General features: G+C 43.4%; 1 protein-coding gene and 2 pseudogenes across 4 annotated transcripts; 1 reads left to right on the top strand and 2 right to left on the bottom strand.

Annotated features, from left to right (window-relative positions):
• Positions 1–951: 951 nt before the first annotated feature.
• Positions 952–3308, bottom strand: LOC124016301 (annotated as a pseudogene).
• Positions 3309–3814: 506 nt separating this feature from the next.
• On the bottom strand, positions 3815–8927 carry LOC124015612 (annotated as a pseudogene). Its single transcript, XR_006835196.1, has 4 exons — positions 8751–8927; positions 8378–8475; positions 5142–5218; positions 3815–5035 (listed from the first exon to the last, which is right to left on the bottom strand). The product of XR_006835196.1 is annotated as a migration and invasion enhancer 1-like (transcript).
• A 1497-nt stretch (positions 8928–10424) lies between these two features.
• Positions 10425–16605, top strand: LOC124016537 (GTPase IMAP family member 8-like). 3 transcript variants are annotated; one of them, XM_046332125.1, is made up of 6 exons: positions 10425–10616; positions 11718–11846; positions 12094–12392; positions 13654–14361; positions 14563–15237; positions 15332–16605. In XM_046332125.1, exons 3-6 carry the CDS (start codon positions 12116–12118, stop codon positions 16186–16188), a joined length of 2517 nt encoding a protein of 838 aa, XP_046188081.1. In that variant the 5' UTR covers positions 10425–10616; positions 11718–11846; positions 12094–12115; the 3' UTR covers positions 16189–16605. The 3 variants fall into 3 exon arrangements, with proteins under 3 accessions (XP_046188081.1, XP_046188080.1, XP_046188082.1); XM_046332124.1 differs by lacking the exon at positions 11718–11846; XM_046332126.1 differs by lacking the exons at positions 10425–10616; positions 11718–11846; positions 12094–12392 and adding an exon at positions 13489–13543.
• The last annotated feature ends 3581 nt before the right edge of the window (positions 16606–20186 follow it).

The following is a 20186-nucleotide window of genomic DNA, read 5'->3' as shown; positions in this document are numbered from 1 at the left end:
GCCTATGCTATTTCCCATTCAATTTGTGTCCATATGCCCCTGTACTGTACCTCTTTAGCATTATCATACGTAATATGCAGAACATAGATGAGGACGTTATTCTCTTGGGGTTGTTTCTCTTGGGAGTCATGGTGTCCTCGGTTCAATCCCCGCAAGGAACACTGTATTCCTGGCATTAGCTACAATATTGACAAACTAAAGAGGCTGTTGGTTGCATCCTTCTTGTGACATACAGTCACTTACCAGCTTCAAAATTGATCAAAACCGATGCAGGAGGGACTCTCCTTTAACAAATCACATGACAAACCAATAACACTATTAAAATTCATACTTCACAGAGTTGAGAAATTACTGTTGACTGGTATGGAGGGTCTCTTGCAAAAATTATCATGGCAACCCAATCATATATGAATTACACAATGCTAATGTTGAATGCTTCAATTCATAAAGTCCTAATGGGGGAATTGTTTGGCACAAAATGGGCGGCAGACGGTGACAGTACTATGGAGCTCATAGACTGAGACGATAGGCTCTATCAGGCATAGAGCAAGCAGGCTTGCATGAATTATCACTCCTTACCAGAGCCTGTACCCTGGACCCACCTAGCCAGTGTCAGCCACTTACCGCCCAAAGAGCAGAAACTCATGAAGGGCCAAAGTGCAAAACCATCAACCAAGCAAAAGGAATTCAACAGACAGTACACTGCGCAGAACATACTGTAGAAGTCAAATAAATGTGAAAACTAATTCAACAAATATCACTTTACAGAATAGGACTTTTTAATGCTGAGTTGAGTATGGCAAGTAATACAAAACTGTAGGCAAAGGATTTTGCCTGTGTCACCCTCTAGTGTACAAATGTGCCTCAGTGAAAACAAGTGTCTGTATGGGTTGCGGTCTCCTCCTTCCTCCTGTGTTGCCAGTAAAGCCTGGGTTCTGAACATGACAACAATTAGGAAGAAAACGAACAATGTCATTTTATTTTGAGATTGAAGTCCTCCCAGTGGGTATCAAACATTGTCATCAGCAATCATTAACAGTATTCAGCAATGATAATTCAAATGGCATGTAATGATCATGGGCTGATGTCTCGTTAGTGTAGCAGATAGACCAGTGGGTGGTGGCCTTCATTACCATAACTAGCAATTAATCTACTCAACTGACGAGTTCTACTTAAAGCTAATTGCAAAGCATCAGTTGCAATATGGGAGATCAATACACAGAAACACAACGCGAGACAGGCTTTAGCAGCTCAAATTGTTTATCTGGCTGATGATGGTGCTGTAAACAGATAGGCATAGAAGATCTGGAATAAGGAAGTTCCACCAAACCAGTCTTCCCATGTCCTCTCTGATCCCATAACATAGGAGCTGCCAGGACTGGGGTCATCATACTATAAACCTTTCAGCTTTGGTCTACAGTAATCATATAAGTCCTGGAACACCTCAATGGGAGCAGAGAGAGAGAAGGAACAGAAAGGAGTCTCTGCTGTGTGAGTGGTGACAGACAGCAGCATTGATCTGAGTAATAACTATTGGAGGATGGAGGGAATTGAGATCTACAGCATGACACAAGGTGGGCGATTTCTGGTCCACTTTTCCACTTGCTTGCCATCATAGGTGTTCTGGAGAGCGTCCCTGACCTGAAGGGGCATACACATTGTTGAGACCATTTGTGTCGATTTCAAAACATGTGTCAATTTCAGTGATGCAAACAAACTGGCTGAAGTTGACAGTTCTGCAACTTCAGAGGAGAAAGCTTCCAGTACTCACATCCTGTTCCATGGGGAAGCCACCTGTTTCCAGCTTGGAGAAGACCAGCTCCCCGTTGATCTCCAACTCAAAACTGCCTGCAGAAACAACAGCATCATACTTCTCTTCAAAACAAATGTAGGTTTAACCTTGATGGACACATACACAAAACAGGCACGAAAACTGGTATTTTACCAAAAAGAATAGGTAAATATTACAACATATATTACAATACATTTCACTGTAGCCACTGTGCTTCTGCATTGCTTGCTTTTTGGGGTTTTAGGCTGGGTTTCTGTATAGCACTCTGTGACAACTGCTGATGTAAAAATGGCTTTATAAAATACATGTGATTGGTTATCCAGCTGACCTTTTCGTCCTACAAAGCCTGACACCTCCACCTCAGGAAACTCCACAGCGACAGCCTGCTGAAGTTTTTTGTAGCGGGGCTCGTACCCTCACTGGCCACTGAAACAGTGATAGAAAACCAAAACTGCGATAATTAAAATGACATAAAAACAAACAACATAAAGACTCAACCTGAGTGTTAAAAGGTATGGCAGTTGCAATATTTACATAGTTTGCATAATGGAAATGTTCCATGACTTCCAGTTTCCGGCCTCTTTGTTAAACAAACGCATCCTCCCAAATATAAATGAATATAAACCTACCAGTACTCCACTCTGATCTGCACCACACCCATGGCTTTTGACCCAGATTCTTCTCCTCACTCCTTTCTTGTGCTTTGCTGACGTAGAGGTGTTTTGACTGAGGTTGGAGGAGTAAGAAACCTCAATATGAAAATAGGAGCAATCGTAACCTGCCTCCTTAGTTATGAGTAAATCTAAGAGGGTATATTGGATTACATCTTTACTGTCCCAGGTAGGGTTGGGCCAGTGATCAACTGAAACAGGCAAGTTACTACATGATAGTTAACTGTTTTTTCATGTAAAACAATAAAACATTGCGAAAACAAAAAACATTGACAATCGAGACACCAAAGGCTCATCATCCTGAGTTATTTGAAGTTTCTATCCCGTTCTTTAGTAATGGATAAGTTCTAGGAAAACATTGAAACGTGTATTGAGACAATAATATAGCTGGGCAGGGTATTGGATTCCATGTGTGTAGTGTCAAGACCATAACATGCAGGAACAACACCTCCACAAAATGTCATATCTGAGAGGATCTATTCTAGAGTGACTTGGAAACATTTCAGTTAACAGAAGTACATAGCTAGCTTGATGGCACTGGTATTTTGAGCTGAACACCAGTTAATTCAGGAAGAAATCTGAAATGTAAATTCCAATTGCCCTGAACATCTATTCAATGTGGAATTATAATTTCAGTTTACTTCCTGAATCAAATTAATTAAAATTGACTGCAAACCTGCTTAACACATTCAATACAGGAAGAAAAACTCTGACACACTTTACGGTAGCCAGTCAGCAGGGTTTGATCAATGCAGGCGAAATGTATGAAACGTACCAAGATGCTTCTTGCTCCAAAGGCTTTTCTCTTCCTACTGCAGTTGTCATGGCTGGCTCTGTTGACATTACAGCGTGGGTGTAGCCTACAGCTGTTCCCCCTATAGAATGATCACATGACAGTGGCATTCGATGTCTGAATGTGAGCATCAACAAGTGAGTAATTACTGAGACTTGAGTAACACACCTGAGGTGCTATGTTGCCATGGGGATGTACTGTATGGAGAGTTCAGACCTGTGAATGAGCCAATACTCTAATAATATGGTGTTACATAGCCCTTTAGAACTGACATGTTCTCCATTCTAATGGAGTCGAGTAGTTATTACAGAAGTGAAACAAAGAGAAGAAAAAACATGCTAAGTAGTTTTGAGCATGACACGTTAAAACAATACTAACATATTTATAGAGTTAAATAATCCATAACTTTATTTTATGATAGAAGTTCTCCTAATGGGTATCATACTTGACAGCCCTGGGCAACAGAAAAAAATTGTATTCAGAGATGATATTCAATAAACTGTGCACATAAACAGGGGCTGATGAGGTATCGTTAGTGATAGACAGACCAGTGAGAGATGGCTTTCAAAACAACTTAGGATTTATTATCTACCTGCAAGGTCAGCTCTACTAACAGTTCAGCTGATCATATATAAAAGCCACTGAGTCAATGAAAATGCATTATCTATGATTCAGTGACAGTATACAATTGCAAATTCACAAGGTTTGGTTACTACGGTGTTTCTCATGTTTCGGCTAAAGAGAACAGTTCAAAACAGAGATATAGTTCACTGTTAAAGACACTGCCTGGAATGTTCCAGGCAGATTAGCTATAGATGGACAAAACTGAAGAAAAAAAAACCCTGATTACATCCAAGTTCTGACATTGATACACTAGTTTTAAAGATACATAAAAGTTGTAGTGACAGAACTGAATACAAAAAAAAAAACTTTTAATAGTCTAAGCTTCAACCTTGTTTAAAGTGTCTTCACTTTAGAACACATCTTAGTAAATACATTGACAAACATTGCATTGACAGGTTCAAGCAGCACGTTCATCATCATAGTAGGGTACAGGATACAAGTTGTGAAACAGGGCTTATGATGCTTAGAGCAAGGTGATAGAATTATTTTCACAGAGGGCTGAAAATAATTGAGCTCCTTCCTTTCTTTCTTTTGGTACTCAATAACATTTATCTTTCACGTTCATCAAAACTTTGTTTATGTCTGGCCAATGATGGTGCTGTATTATTTGAGAGGAATTAGAACAATCAGGCAGTAACTGTCTGCCAGGCAATGAGGCTTTCGGAATAAAATAGGGTGCTCCCCTCAACCCGTCTGCCCCTCGATCTTACGGTCTCCTCCATTTCTCTGATCCCATAACATAGGAGCTGCCAGGACTGGGGTCATCATACTATAAACATTCAACTTTGGGCTACAGTAATCATATAAGTCCTGGAACACCTCAATGGGAGCAGAGAAAGAGGGGAGAGAGAAGGCACAACAAAACCTTACGACAGGTTGTACTCTAAATCAAAGACAGCGGTCTTAGTCCAACTCTGCTAGTGTAGTTTCAACAGAGAGTTGTGTGTCACCCTCATGCCCGGTTAGTGCAAAGGCTGAGTGAGTAATGACAGTGGCAGTGATGGATGCACACTGTCTTCAGCATACCGCTGTCAGGATAGGGCAGGGTTGGAGAATAGAGGGAGAGGAGATCTACAGGATGACACAAGGCGGGCGGCTCTTGGTGATCTTCTCCACTGGCTTGCCATCATGAGCTTTCTGTATAGCGTCCATGATCTGCAGGGGGACAAGACATCTTGTGGCATTGGGGGTAGTCATTGGCAGTTGACACACAGTTTGTCAGACATTAAAATGACAGCCTTATAAGAAGTTAACAACTTACGTCGTCTTCATATGGGAAGCCACTTGTTTCGAGCTTGGAGAAAACTACTTGCCCGTTGATCTCAATCTCAAAACTGCCTGCAGAAACAAAAGCATCAAATCAAGGAAAACAATGTAGTCTGAGAATATAGTAGAAACATACACTCACCAGCCAGGTTATTAGGTACACCACCATGTTCAAGAAAATGGTTCACTTCTACAGACAGTGAGCCATGTGGCCGTGGCTAGCTATATAAAGCAGGCAGACCGGCAGAAGCATTCAGTTAATGTGCGATTGGATGTTAGAAGAATGGGCCAAATGAGTGACCTAAGTGACTTTGAGTGCGGTATGATCGTCGGTGCCAAACACATCGGATCGAGCATCTCAGAAACGGCCTCCTGGGCTTTTCAAGACAACAGTGTCTAGGGCAGGGGTGTCAAAGTCAAATGGACGGAGGGCCAAATAAAAAATTTAGCTACAAGCCGAGGGCCGGACTGTTCGAATGTTCATTGAAATTTTTTTAAATGACGCATATAGTCTAGTGAACCTAATTGAACCTACTGAAAACCTAACAAATATATTCCAATATGATCAGATAAATAAAGCAATATTTTCTTATGGCTCTGTCAGTAATCTTTAATTTTCAACAGACACAAAAGACAAATTTCCTTTATATAAAAATCCCCATAACATGAACATTAAATGAAAGAAACCGGTATTCAAGGCACCATCAGTAGCCTATATTTTCTATTTTAGCAAAAGTGGGCTAAATTTACTTCAAAGAAAAAAACAATAATAGCAATTTTCTATCATCCACTCAACTGAAATATTTTTAAAATATAATTGGATTGAAATACAATAAAATAAAGTGCAAAAATCTATTAATCAAAAACAACACTTTGTTTAAGGAGAAGTAACATGCAGTGAAAACAAATATTAAACTTTAACTTTTAAACTTGAACTGAGTAAAAACTCTAAATATGTGATTGCACAGTAATGTTCACTTGTTTGAGGTTGAGGGTGATACTTGGTGGTGTCCCATCTTTTCCACAAGTTCATCAATGTTCGGGGTAAGGCTCTGAGCTGAGGAAATCCTCAGAATTGAGTGGAGGTGTTCAGCAGTAAGTCGACTTCTGTGTGATGTTTTGTTCAAGTTCATCAAAGAAAACAGTTGTTCACACAGGTATGTGCTGCCAAACATAGACAACGTTTGAGCAGCCTGGATGCGCAGCTGGGGCATTGTGTCGGGGGAGGAAACGGGCGAACTCCGCAGCACCCACTGCCGCATATTTTGCCCTCAGTGCATCATTGCATTGGAGGTCAATCAACTCCATTTGGAGGTTTGGTGGTGAGCTTTCCACGTCAACAGCAAATGGGTTACCGAGCAGTTCCAACCTGCTTTTTTGTGCTTCAAAGTCAGCAAATCGGCGTCGAAAGTCAGCGGCAAGCATACCTATTTTATCAGCCAACTGTGCGCTCGGGAACGCACTGGTAGAGAGCTTCTCTTTCATGGTCTGGCAGCTGGGAAAGTGGCTCAAATTTTCTTTCCGCATCTGCGTCTCCCACAGAGTCAGTTTGGTTTTAAATGCCTTCACTGTACTGTACATATCAGAGATGACACGATCCCGACCCTGCAGCTGCAAGTTCATTGCATTCAGATGACTCGTAATGTCACACAGAAAAGCCATTTCACACAGAAACATTTCGTCTCGGAGTTGTGTTGTGTCTTTCCCTTTGCTGTCCAAGAACAGACAAATCTCCTCACGAAGCTCGAAACATCTTTGAAGCACCTTTCCCTGGCTTAGCCATCGCACCTCTGTGTGATAAGGCAAATCACCATGCTCCGTTTCTAACTCCGTCAGAAATGCCTTGAACTGGCGGTGATTCAAACCTTTGGCTCTGATAAAGTTAACTGTGCGCGTGATGATGCTCATTACATGCTCCATTTTCAAGGCTTTACCGCACAACGCTTCCTGGTGTATGATACAATGATAAGCTGTCAGCTCACCTGTCGCGTTTTCCTCTTGCATCTTTTCCCGTATCTTCGCTACCAGTCCGCTCCTGTGTCCACACAACGCAGGTGCTCCGTCGGTTGTCAAACCCACGAGTTTTTCCCAAGGCAGCTCCATCTCATTTACACATCTTGACACCTCTTCATACAAATCATGCCCCGTAGTTGTGCCATGCATAGGACGTAAAGCCAAAAACTCCTCTGTCACGCTTAGGCTGGAGTCCACTCCGCGGATGAAAATTGACAACTGGGCAATGTCAGAAATGTCGGTGCTCTCATCCACAGCCAAGGAATATGCAATGAAATCTTTTCCCTTTTTCACAAGCTGCTCTTTTAGATTGATGGACAACTGGTCTACTCTCTCGGCAATGGTGTTTCTGCTCAGACTCACATTTAAAAAGAGTTGCCTTTTTTCTGGGCAAACTTTGTCACAAACTTTAATCATGCAGTTTTTGATGAAATCCCCCTCCGTAAATGGCCGGGCTGATTTAGCGATCTCTTCTGCCAAAATAAAACTGGCCTTGACAGCAGCCTGGCCTTGTGATTTGGCTTTTTTGAACAGAGCCTGTCGAGATTTGAGGCCTCGTTTTAATTCCTCTGCCTTTTGTAGCCTTTGTTCCATGTCCATATTCTTGTTTTTGTCCGCGTGTTTCGTTTCATAATGTCGTCTCAGATTATACTCTTTCAGTACCGCCACACTTTCTCCACACAGAAGACACACAGGTTTTCCAGCTACCTCCGTGAACAAATACTCCGACTCCCACCTTGTTTGAAACCCCCCGGTTCTCAGTGTCCACCTTCCGTTTTGCCATTTTTGATGGGTATCTGAAAGTTAATTTTACTGTGATGCTGACAACTGCTGTGCCAATAAATATTGAAATGAAGCAGCCTACTGCTCGGTGCGTCACCGTTGCATTGTGGGAAATGTAGTATTGGTGCGGGAAATGTAGTATTGGTGCGGGCTGCCGGCTTGCTGCGGTCTGCGGGCCGGTTCTAATAACAAATCAAGATCATCCCAGGGGCCGTAAAAAACCTTCTCGCGGGCCGGATGTGGCCCGCGGGCCTTGACTCTGACATATGTGCTGTACACTAACCCGGCATGAGGGTGACACACACCTCTCTAATAAACTGTCCAGTGAGAAAGAACATGTAACGATGTCAAAATGCTTTACATTGTTAGTGTACTTACCAACACTGTACGTACCTGTATTGTCTGTAGTAGGCTATGTGGACAGGACCAACTTACCTTGCCTTCCTACGAAGCCCGACACTTCCGCTTCAGTGAATTCCGCGGTGACAACCCGCGCGAGCTCCTGATAGCGGGGCTCGTACCCTCATCCACCGCTAAGGACGACAAAACAAAAACATAGCTTAGTGATGAATAATTAACCCTAAAGTAGTTGGGGGAAAATGGTCAAGCAATATCTATGGTAAACATTTATCAACTAACGTTAGCTAGCATAAAACATAGCCTGTTTCATAATAAAAGAGTGGGTACTCTGCGCTATGAAGATGGCTGGTTCGAGCTGTTAGCTTCTGTAGCTACAGTAGCTACCTAAAACGCATGGGAGCTGCTTTTAAAAAAGTCGAATAATCCAATAAATGGAAAATAAACATACCAGTATTCGACTTTGACTTGCACACCCATGGCTGTTGAAGAAACTAGCTAGCTTGCTCGTTCCTTCTTCTCGATAAGCTGATTCAAGTTTGACCTACAGACACGATTGTGTAACACAGATGCTAAAAAGGCTAACTAGCTTGCTGAAGCGTATGAACAGATAAATGCTTTTGGTGGGAGGAGCGAGAAAAAGCAGGAAGAAAATACTAGCAGGGACCTGCTCCAATACTTGTGAAATGCATCCTTCCTTTCTACTTTCCTTCTTTGAGATTACTGATAATCTGTTTGAATGGCAAATACTATAGACATATAGGTGAGGTTTGGGTCGTTATTGGTGACACTGTAATGAACAATCCAACTTTGTAGAAAAATAACAATTGCAGTAGCAGTATTTTAAAACAATGGACAATTCTCTGTCCATTGCAAAGTTTGCCATTTTGCTTTCTAGGAATGCTGTCAAAATTAATGTTTGGTATGCAAGATTGCAGTTTTTAGACTGCACCAATTAATTAAGACATGCTTAACAACATGATGTAGATACTTGACTCTCAGTAATGGGCAAGTCAACATAAGATAATAACTGTACAGATGTACTGCATCAATGACAAAGGTGGGCTGGGCAGATGACAAACTCAGACGGATGAGTCATGTCATAAAGTTGGGTATTTTTCTTCCTTATCTTTTACTTTTACAAGGCATGCTGACTCAGAGGAGTGGCGTGTCTCTTTAACTGCAATAAATGGCTGGCTCCTGCATTTATAACCAAGTGGGAAAGTAGTATTTACCACATATACAACTGGTAAAGATCCAGTTGAATGGCCCTCCAACTGGTAATTACTATTGGGAAGCTCATCTGTCATCCCTGAGCTCTAACTTCTCCCACATGCTGAACTCTGACATCACCTACTAAGGAAAATACCTTGATACCAGCATTTTCGGAAGTACATTTTCTTTTTAATTTAACTTTATTTTATCAGTGAGTCATATTGAGACCAAAGTTTATTTTACAGATTAGCCTTGAATTACAGAAAATACACACATCAAAATGTAAATACAAAATGCAAGCAGAAAGAAAAACACAGTCATAAAAAACAAACACATTCATCAGTAATAAGGTCCTCAATCAGCTTTCTAAATTGGCCTAGAGACCAATTGTTCCACAATTAAGGTGCAAGAAAACTCAGTAGAGACCAAAGGAATTTCCAGAGTTAGCCATCCCTGAAACCGGGTGTGGTAGCTCGTATGTCTAAAGTTTAGTAATGATGTTAAGTACAGTGGGTCTTTTTGTAAAAGAGCTTTATAAATTAAAACGTAACAATATATCAACCTACGTGACATCAAAGAGGGCCAACCAACATTCTAGTAGAGAATTCAGTGATGAGTACTAAATAAATCGCAGTGCGCTATTATAAGCTGCAACTAACAGCTTTAATGAAGTGGCAGCTGCATTTATATAGATGATGTCGCCATAGTCTAGGACCGATAGGAATGTCTACTGAATAATATGCTTTCTACTAAACCCATTTTTATTCTCAGTTAATTCTCATGCATTCAATTCATATTTACAACTTCACAACTCGTAATTACCATCTTCCCATTTGGTTATAAACACAACATTATTACTGCTTATTACTGCCCACCTTCAGACTCATAAAGACATCACAAGTCATCAAGGCAAGTGTCCACTCCCTTCAGAGTAAAAGCTACACCCCAGTCTTTCAGGAACTTGTTGTAAGCCAGAAGTAAAAGGACTGTTATTGGGGATGATGACTAAAATTAGTTGGATTGGAACAATTTTGGGGAGAAACTAAGCACAGATACAGCTTAAGATCAAGAGAAATGGCAACCAGAGATTCATCAACATGTGGTAAGTTTTTTTCATCTGAATTGTCTTACATATCAACTTGAGAAAAAGATTGTACTGTATATAAAGGACAATTTACACATGGCTTGTGAAGTTGTTTTTAATAATCAGTGTAAAAGTATTACTCTAACCCTTACATGGCCAGTTTAATGTAAGTTAAGATGATTAACTGCCCTCTTCTATCAATGTGGTGTGTGTAGTGATATTTCTAGGCAACATTACCATTACTTATAGCAACTATTCATGTTTTTATGTTATCCCCATGTACTGTATGTATACTGTGTGTAGCAGGTACATATTGTGTTTGCAGGTACACACTGTGTGTAGCAGGTACATACTGTGTGTGGCAGGTACATACTGTGTGTGGCAGGTACATATTGTGTGTGGCAGGTACATACTGTGTGTGGCAGGTACATACTGTGTGTAGCAGGTACATACTGTGTGTAGCAGGTACATACTGTGTGTGATAAAGCAACATGTGACAGACATCTGATCAAGTTGTCAATACACCACATTATCAGTAGTTTCATAGTGGTGTAAAACACACACAGGTGCATGTTATCTGTGTCTGTGTGTTTATATATGTACTTGTGACTGTACAGGTTTGTGTTTGTATGTGTACTTGTGACTACGTGTGTGTGTTTGTGTGTGTACTTGTGACTACGTGTGTGTGTTTGTGTGTGTACTTGTGACTACGTGTGTGTGTTTGTGTGTGTACTTGTGACTACATGTGTGTGTTTGTGAGTGTACTTGTGACTACGTGTGTGTTTTTGTGTGTGTACTTGTGACTACGTGTGTGTGTTTGTGTGTGTACTTGTGACTACGTGTGTGTGTTTGTGTATGTACTTGTGACTACGTGTGTGTGTTTGTGTATGTACTTGTGACTACGTGTGTGTGTTTGTGTATGTACTTGTGACTACGTGTGTGTGTTTGTGTATGTACTTGTGACTGTACGTGTGTGTTTTTTACAATTTATTTGTTAATCATTGTGGGAATGACAGTCCCTTTAAAATGGAAGCCTAATGTCAGGCAGTATAACACAAAATGTGCACTAGCATGAACAGCAACTCTGTCTCTCACGTCTCTTATTTGTGTCGCTCTCAGACCTGAAAGTTATCCTTCTTGGCGGCAGAAACTCTGGGAAGAGCGAAGTGGGAAATGTGCTGCTGGACAGGGAGGAGTTTGTCATCAAGGAGCGGACCACGTGCTCTAGGAGGGTGGGAGAGGTGGCAGGTGGGTGGGTTACTGTGGTGGACACACCTGGCTGGTGGTGTGACTTCAAGGTGCAGGACACGCCTCAGCTGGTGAAAAGGGAGATAGTGCGCAGTGTCTCTCTGTGCACCCCAGGACCCCATATTTTCCTTATCGTCATTAAGACACACTCTGTGTTCTGTGAGAAGCGTCGCAGGGCTGTAGAGGAGCACCTGGCCCTCCTCAGTGAGAGAGTGTGGAGTCACTGTATGGTCCTCTTCACCTGCAGGGACTGGCCTGGACACCTGCACATGGAGCAGCAAGTCAAGAGAGGAGGCACAGCCCCCCTGTGGCTGGTGGAGAAATGCAGTCATAGGTATCACTGCCTCAACATGAAGAGTGGACCAGGTGGAAATCAGGTCACAGAGCTGTTCAGGAAGATGCAGAGAATGGTGACAGAAAATAGTGATAGCTATTTTAAAATGGAGGGACTGCTTTTACAAGAGGTGGAGGAAAAGAAGAGGATAGTGGAGCAAAGGGCTCAGCAGAGATTGATGAAGATGCAGAAACAGAGATCTCTGCTCAATGGTGAGTTATCACTGAGATGGTTCTTAGAACACAATGCTTTGCCATATTGCCAACAGTAGATTTTAGAATATTTCTGTTCTATCAGGGCTCTACAGTGCGACCATTTTACTCACATATATGCCAAAATATTTTGCTGTGGAATTCTGAAATGAAGGATTCTAGCTGTATTATTATGTAATATGTGGACAACTACAAATACCTAGGTGTCTGGCTAGACTGTAAAATCTCCTTCCAGATTCATATTATACATCTCCAATCCAAAATTGATCTAGAATCGGCTTTCTATTTCGCAACCAAGCCTCCTTCACTCATGCTGCCAAACATACCCTCGTAAAATTGACTATCCTACCGATCCTCGACTTCGGCGATGTCATTTACCAAATAGCCTCCAACACTCTACTCAGCAAACTTGATGCAGTCTATCACAGTGCCATCCGTTTTGTCACCAAAGCCCCATATACCACCCACCACTGCGACCTGTATGCTGTCGTCGGCTGGCCCTCGCTACATATTCCTCGCCAGACCCACTGGCTCCAGGTCATCAAAAAGTCTTTGGTAGATAAAGCTCCGCCTTATCTCAGCTCACTGGTCACCATAACAACATAGTAGCACGCGTTCCAGCAGGTATATCTCACTGGTCACCCCCAAAGCCAACACCTCCTTTGGCCGCCTTTCCTTCCAGTTCTCTGCTGCCAATGACTGGAACGAATTGCAAAAATCGCTGAAGTTGGAGACTTATATCTCCCTCACTAACTTTAAGCATCAGCTATCTGAGCAGCTTACCGATCACTGCAGCTGTACATAGTCAATCTGTAAATAGCCAATCAAACTACCTACCTCATCCCCATATTGTTTTTATTTACTTTTTTGTCTTTTGCACACCAGTATTTCTACTTACACATCATCACTCCCTTGTTCATTTTCTAAATTGTAATTACTTCGCTACTATGGCCTATTTATTGCCTTACCTCCTTACGCCATTTGCACACACTGTATACAGATTTTTTTCTATTGTGTTATTGACTGTACTTTTGTTTATTCCATATGTAACTCTGTGTTGTTGTTTGTGTCGAACTGCTTTGCTTTATCTTGGCCAGGTCGCAGTTGTAAATGAGAACTTGTTCTCAACTGGCCTACCTGGTTAAATAAAGGTGAATTTAAAAATAAAACAATATTTAGGCACCCATGTGCTCCTTGTAAAAAATGACAGCGTAAATCACTATCTATTATGATGTTGCATTGTTACCTTCTTTTCTACCAGGGGATTCATGTCATCTCTCCGATATCAGAGTCGTGCTGCTTGGAGCTCGGGGCTCAGGGAAGAGTTCAGCAGGAAACACCATCCTGGGTCAAGGAGGAAGCTTTCAGGTCAGAAGGAGAACAGCGCAATGCATGGTGGGAGCAGGGGATGTTGCCGGGAGACAAGTCACTGTAGTGGACACTCCAGGCTGGTGGATGAATTACTTCTCTCAGGATAGTCCTGTTTTTGACAGACAGGAGATAGTGTGTAGTGTATCTCTTTGCTCCCCTGGTCCACATGCCCTCCTGCTGATGGTGCGTGTGGACCGGTCCTTCACAGAGACCTACAGGAGAGCTGTGCAGGAGCACCTAGAGCTCATCACAGACACAGTCTGGGCTCACATCATCGTCCTGTTCAACTTTGGGGACTGGCTGGGAGACACAACCATCGAGCAGCACATTGAGAGTGAGGGGGAGGCCCTCCAGTGGCTTGTGGAGAAGTGTGGCAACAGGTATCATGTCCTCAACAATAGAAGCAACTCAGGATTTCAGGTTACGGAACTGATGAGAAAGATTGAGGAACTGATGTCATGCAACAGCAGTTGTTACTGTAAGACTGAGGGTGGGATTCTGCAGGAGTTGGAGGAGAAGAGGAGGGAAGAACAGAAAAGAGCAGGGGAGAGACTGACGAGGAGGCAGAAACAAAGAGAGACTGCCAGATCTCTATTAGGTGAGTTGAATCAATCTCTCTCAAAATGCACTTTAGGTGTCTGATTCTATTCATATTGGTGTGAAATGGTTATGATGAACATTTTCCATTCGTTCATAGAGCTTTAAATCTGACAATGTGAATGAAACACTTTGTACTCATACATTTTATGTCCACAGCAGACGTGTTATACATGACAGTATTCTTATTTGTTTGTGACAGGGGAGCTCTACTGTCCCTCAGAGCTGAGAATAATGCTGCTGAGTGGCCGCAACACAGGCAGGAGCTCTGCTGGAAACACCATCCTGGGCAGAGAGCACTTTAAAGTAGGGTGCCATGCTACTGACTGTGTGGAAGGACAAGGAAAGGTCAGGGGTAAGACTGTGACTGTTTTGGACCCACCAGACTGGCTGTCAGTGGGTCCTGGCTCCATGATGTCTCCCTCAGCCTCTGGGGTAACTGTGGTCCTGGTGGTTGTGAATGTGAGCTCCTCCTTCAGCCACACTGTCTGGAGAACAGCAGAAAAACACCTGGAGGCGCTCGGAGAGAAAGTATGGAATAGAACCATGGTCCTATTCACCTTTGGGGACTGGCTGGGGGACACAACCATCGAGCAGCGCATTGAGAGTGAGGGAGAGCCCCTCCAGAGGCTTGTTGAGAAGTGTGGCAACAGATACCACGTGTTGGACAGTAAGAACCAGGGGACTGGTGCACAGGTCACTGACCTGCTACAGAAGATAGAGGAGATGCTGGTGGAGGAGAGGTTGGAGGTTCTACAGAGAAGAGAACAGGTTGGGAAGAGTCTCACAGTGATGCATGAGCCAGAGATGGATGGAGTGATGGGAGAGGGCAGAGAGGTCCTTGTAGCAAACCACACAGATGCTCCCTTTCATGATGGTAAGAAAGACTGATGCTTATTAGATAGAACTTACAGTGCATCATTTCATGATGTATTTACTATTTATTCTGACAGAGCTCTCTTGTGTTGCAGCGTGTGAGGTGGCTAGTTCAGAGGACCTTCTAACCCCAGATGACTCAGGAGCCCCAGACTTTGGTGTACAGGAGTTGGCACTACCAGAGGCCAGTGGAGGATGGTGGACTGAAGCAAATCACTCCATCCTGGATGTGGAGGGGTTTCTGTCCAGCATGGCCAGTGTGCTTCAGGGGAATCAGGAGGGGCTGATGTGGAACATGGGGGGCAGGCAGACACTAGTGGTGAACCTCCCAGACTGTCTCCACGCTGGACCTACTCAGAGCCATCATCTGAGATGGAATGGACAGAATGGTAGAAAACCGGTCACCCTGTTCTCTCCAGGACACCAAGCTCTCCTCCTGGTCCAGCAACCCAAAGAACCAGAAAGAATGCTGGTGAAGAACCAGGAAGACATAGTGGATATACAGTCCCTTGGACACCCCAGGCTGAGGGACAGGACCCTCAAGGAGATTGCCAGAACAGGAGGCCTGCAGGCCTTGATTGACCAATGGGGGAACAGTAATTTGGAGGAGCTTGAAGCCTTCATTGACTCCTATTTTGAAATGGTGTGGAAGAAAACCATGGGGTCTTTCATAGTAGAGGAGGAGGACTGTCTCACCAGCAACAGGCCAGAGCTGAATGATGTTGGGGAGGATCTTATAAATAATGGTGACCAGGAGGTGCTGTCATCCATTGACAAGAAGCTGTCTAAGCTGGACCTCCTGGAAGGCATGCAGAGAGACTTGCTGGACCTCAGACAGAGTCTGGATCGCAGCTGTGACATCATACAGGAACTCAGTGACAAAAGTAAAGCAACACAGAAGCCTGCTGTTCCCTCTGATGCAGGGGAGGCAGAAGTGGAGGAAAGTTGCTAGAGGAGAGATGCTCAACAATAACATAAATGATAAGTTATAGATTGGTTTGTTTCATCTAAATATGCCCTAACATCATTGTTCAGGTAACAACTAATTAACAGTATTGATTTATTGATGGAGTTAATGCTAATGGCGAGGCAGTATATTAACTTCATGATGTTTCCACAAGGGGGAGCCCTCTGACAAGCAATTGTGGGGGGTTGGTCTCCTGCATAGGTTACTGTATCTATTCACTACATGAAATATTTCACTCCATTATTATGCAAGATACCAGTCATTTTAAATCAGTTATTGTTGATCATTTCCTAGATGATTATTTTATTTATCTTATGAGGCTTGTATAAAGACATATCAGGGTCCAGATGACAGCACATGTGTCATGCCATAAAAGTAACATATTATATATCATGAAACATATCAAAGGGGCGAGTCTTTTTTTGTGTTTGCTCATGAGACTTGTTCGAGTCAATGTAAAAAATAATTGACAGCAACAAAGACGGAGAGCCGTGACCCTCTTAGGTGGTGGGTAAGCTGAGGATGAAAAACTGTCTGACTGTGCTGTGGTGACTGTCTGCAGGTGCTGCAGCCCCAGCCTCAGCCAACTGGCTGATGACTCATCTCTCTACAGCAGAAGCAGAACATCTACAGTAGAACCGGGCTGATTCACAACTGGAAGGGAAATACTGTAGGTCTTCACATTGGGTAGCTACTGTTCATAAATAAGGGCATGGAGTTTTTCCTCTTCAGGTCACATGGTTAGAAAACACTTCAGGTGCTATTCATAATTGCTCTCCATCTTGCAACATGCTGAGGTGTGTGAGAGGGAGAGAGAAAGAGAGTGAGAGAGAAAGGGGGAGGAATAGGGAGAGAGAGAGCGAGAGCGAGAGAGAGATGCAGAAACAGAGCATGTCCTAAATTACTTTCAATCTCCAGTTAATGAAAAACAGGAAGTTGGTTCAGGCAGACCAGACATTGTGTTAGCTGAGAATACCATAAAGCTGGAAGGATACATTTCTAAACCCTTTCAGAATTTGCCCAAGAGCCAGAGAGATGAGTCACACAGACACATACAGCGGCTAATAGATTTCTGGCTGGGTAAGTAAACACTTTGCAAAGCCTGGTGCAGTCAAGGTCAATCTCTATCTACTTTTAAAGCCAACATATAAGAACCTCAAAGTAAAGTGTTTTTATAGGGCAATTTTTATTGAAATCCGGAAATGGGAAGATCTTGCCAAGCTTTTATTTTTTTGACCCTCTATTTTTCATTGACCTTCTGAACGAGGTTACAACGTTGACAGATTGATGAAAAAATAGATGTTTTATTGTCACATACACCAGATAGGCAGTACTGTAAAAAAATATTGATACTCAGACATTGTAGAATTGCTGAAACGTAGGCCAAAAACCAGCCAGACAATTGTACTTTCCTCTCAATACTGTTTTTTTGTGAACCTCTAGTTTAACTCTCTACATCCAATATTCACCTTTGTTAATAGCAACACTGGGCTATTTTAGAGTAAAGAAATCCCACAGCCACAAAGTGAGGCTCTTGGGACATAAATGCACTTGTTTTATGTTTTGACACATAGCCTCGGCATCCAGTCTCTTCCCTGGCCTGGTGTGTTTTTCCCTACTCAGACTAGAAGTTCCATTATGCAGCGATCCCCAGAGTGCTTGGAGAGAGTGAGGAGGATCCCACCTGGTGTGTTCAGAGTGCATCTCCCCACCGCCCACCTTACTGGCCAATGGGAGAGGGTTGTGACTGCCATCCCAGCATAGCCTGGACTGGAGAGAAAGGAGAGTAAGTACAAAATGGTAAACAGAGAGGATATGGGATGTTTTAATATGTTGTAAAACAACAGATGTAAACTCCACTCTTGGGGAAAAAAAGGGTTCAAAAAGGGTTCTTCAGCTGTCCCCAAAGGAGAACCGTTTTGGGTTCCATATGGAACCCTCTGTTGAAAGATTCTCCAATGGGGACAGCCGGAGAACCCTTTTAGGTTCCAGATAACACCTTTTTTTCTAAGAGTGTACAAGGGAGGAGGAAGGGAAAGAGTGGTGATGAGCAGATTTGATATTTGCAAGACTTCCTCCCACTGTGAGCCAGAGGTGACTTGTTTGCAATCATGATCTCTTTATCTCTGTCAGTCTCTCTCTGCATCTCACTGCATTATTCCCTCATGAATATCAATCCCCCTTTTATCCACTCCTCCCTCTCTTTCTCGCTCTCTAGCTTTACCATCCATCCTCCTTTAGCCTCCAACAGCCTAACACAGCAGGCATAGAAAGACGTCTGAGCGAAGTTCCCACTTCCGATGTTCAGGGGAAACTGAAGTTAGGTTGAAAATACTCCATCCCTGTAAAGCAGATGTTAGCATGTCCTGGTGACGCAGCCCCCCCAATCTTACAGCTCCAGTTGTGAGTCTCAGCCCTCCCCACTCATTAAAAAAGATTTGCAGCTTGGACGGAAGCTGGAGAGAAATGGATCTCTCAGCGTGATGGCGGTGCAGTGGCCGTTTGGCCCAGGAGACAGTCCTGAACCCACATTCATCTCCATTAGTAGGACAGCCCAGCGCACCCCCCCCCCCCCACACACACACACACATACGGGATTACGTTTCACCGCCTGCTATTTTTTCAGGTGGAGAGAGAGGATGGGAAAAGGAGGTAGGGAGAGAAGCAGGCATGGTGGGAGGGAGAGAGAGGGATGATTTAGACTTCATGAAAAATAATCAGCCATCCTTCCCTTCCCCTCTCCACGCTACAATGGGGTCGATGTTTGTATGAGGTGGTGCACTGTAGATCAGGGGAGGCATGAACTTCTATACCCCATAAAGAGTGTATCTTATTATGTATAGAGCCATATGCTCTCTGATTTCATATGAATAAAAACAAGCTGTTATTAAAAAAAGCTGCTGGACACAGCTGTCATAATGTTTATCTACTTTGTGTTGGCGATGAATCAGCTGTGATTGGTTGGCACGTGGCCTGAAACAGACTGCTTGGCTTACCCAATAATGCAAAGGTAACTGAACTAAATGACTATCGCCCAGCAGCACTCACTCCTGTCATAATGAAGTGCTTTGAGAGACTAGTCAAGGATCATAACACCTCCACCTTACCTGTCTCCCATGACCCACTGAAGTTTGTTTACCACCCCAATAGGTCCACAGATGATGCAATCGCCATCACACTGTGTAAGAATGCTGTTCATTGACTATAGCTCAGCATTCAACACCATAGTACCCTCCAAGCTCATCATTAAGCTTGAGCGTTCTCAGCCCCCTCCAGTACTCCCTGTTCACCCATGACTGCGTGGCCATGCACGCCTCCAACTCAATCATCAAGTTTGCAGACGACACAACAGTAGTAGGCTTGATTACCAACAACGTGACAGCCTACAGGGAGGAAGTGAGGACACTCAAGGTCAACAAAACAAAGGAGATGCTCGTGGACTTCAGGAAACTGCAGAGGGAGCACCCCCCTATCCACATCGACGGGACAGCAGTGGAGAAGATGGAACGTTTTAAGTTCCTTGGCGTACACATCACGGACAAACTGAAGTGGTCCACCCACACAGACAGTGTGGTGAAGAAGGCGCGACAGCACCTCTTCAACCTCAGGAGGCTGAAGAAATTTGGCTTGTCATCTAAAACCTTCACAAACATTTACAGATGCACAATTGAGAGCATCCTGTTGGGCTGTATCACCGCCTGGTACGGCAACTGCACTGCCCGCAACAGCAGGGCTCTCCAGAGGGTGGTGCGGTCTGTACAACACATCACTGGAGCCAAACCTCCTGCCCTCCAGGACACCTACAGCACCCGATGTCACAGGAAGGCCAAAAAGATCATCAAGGACAACAACCACTCGAGCCACTGCCTGTTCACCCCGCTACCATCCAGAAGGCGAGGTCAGTACAGGTGTATCAAAGCTGAGACAGAGAGACTGAAAAACAGCTTCGATCTCAAGGCCATAAGACTGTTAAACAGCCATAA

This window comes from Oncorhynchus gorbuscha, linkage group LG26 (assembly GCF_021184085.1).
Source record: "Oncorhynchus gorbuscha isolate QuinsamMale2020 ecotype Even-year linkage group LG26, OgorEven_v1.0, whole genome shotgun sequence".
In the NCBI taxonomy this organism is placed as follows: domain Eukaryota; kingdom Metazoa; phylum Chordata; class Actinopteri; order Salmoniformes; family Salmonidae; genus Oncorhynchus; species Oncorhynchus gorbuscha.
Note: the sequence above shows the minus strand (reverse complement) of the source record. Positions and strands in the feature narration are given on the sequence as shown.

Bases quoted from the DNA above. Each gene is read 5' to 3' on its own strand.
- LOC124016537 (XM_046332124.1), top strand. The intron at 14,362-14,562 runs GTGAGTTGAATC...TGTTTGTGACAG, and splicing joins GACTGCCAGATCTCTATTAG to GGGAGCTCTACTGTCCCTCA. The intron at 15,238-15,331 runs GTAAGAAAGACT...CTTGTGTTGCAG, and splicing joins AGATGCTCCCTTTCATGATG to CGTGTGAGGTGGCTAGTTCA.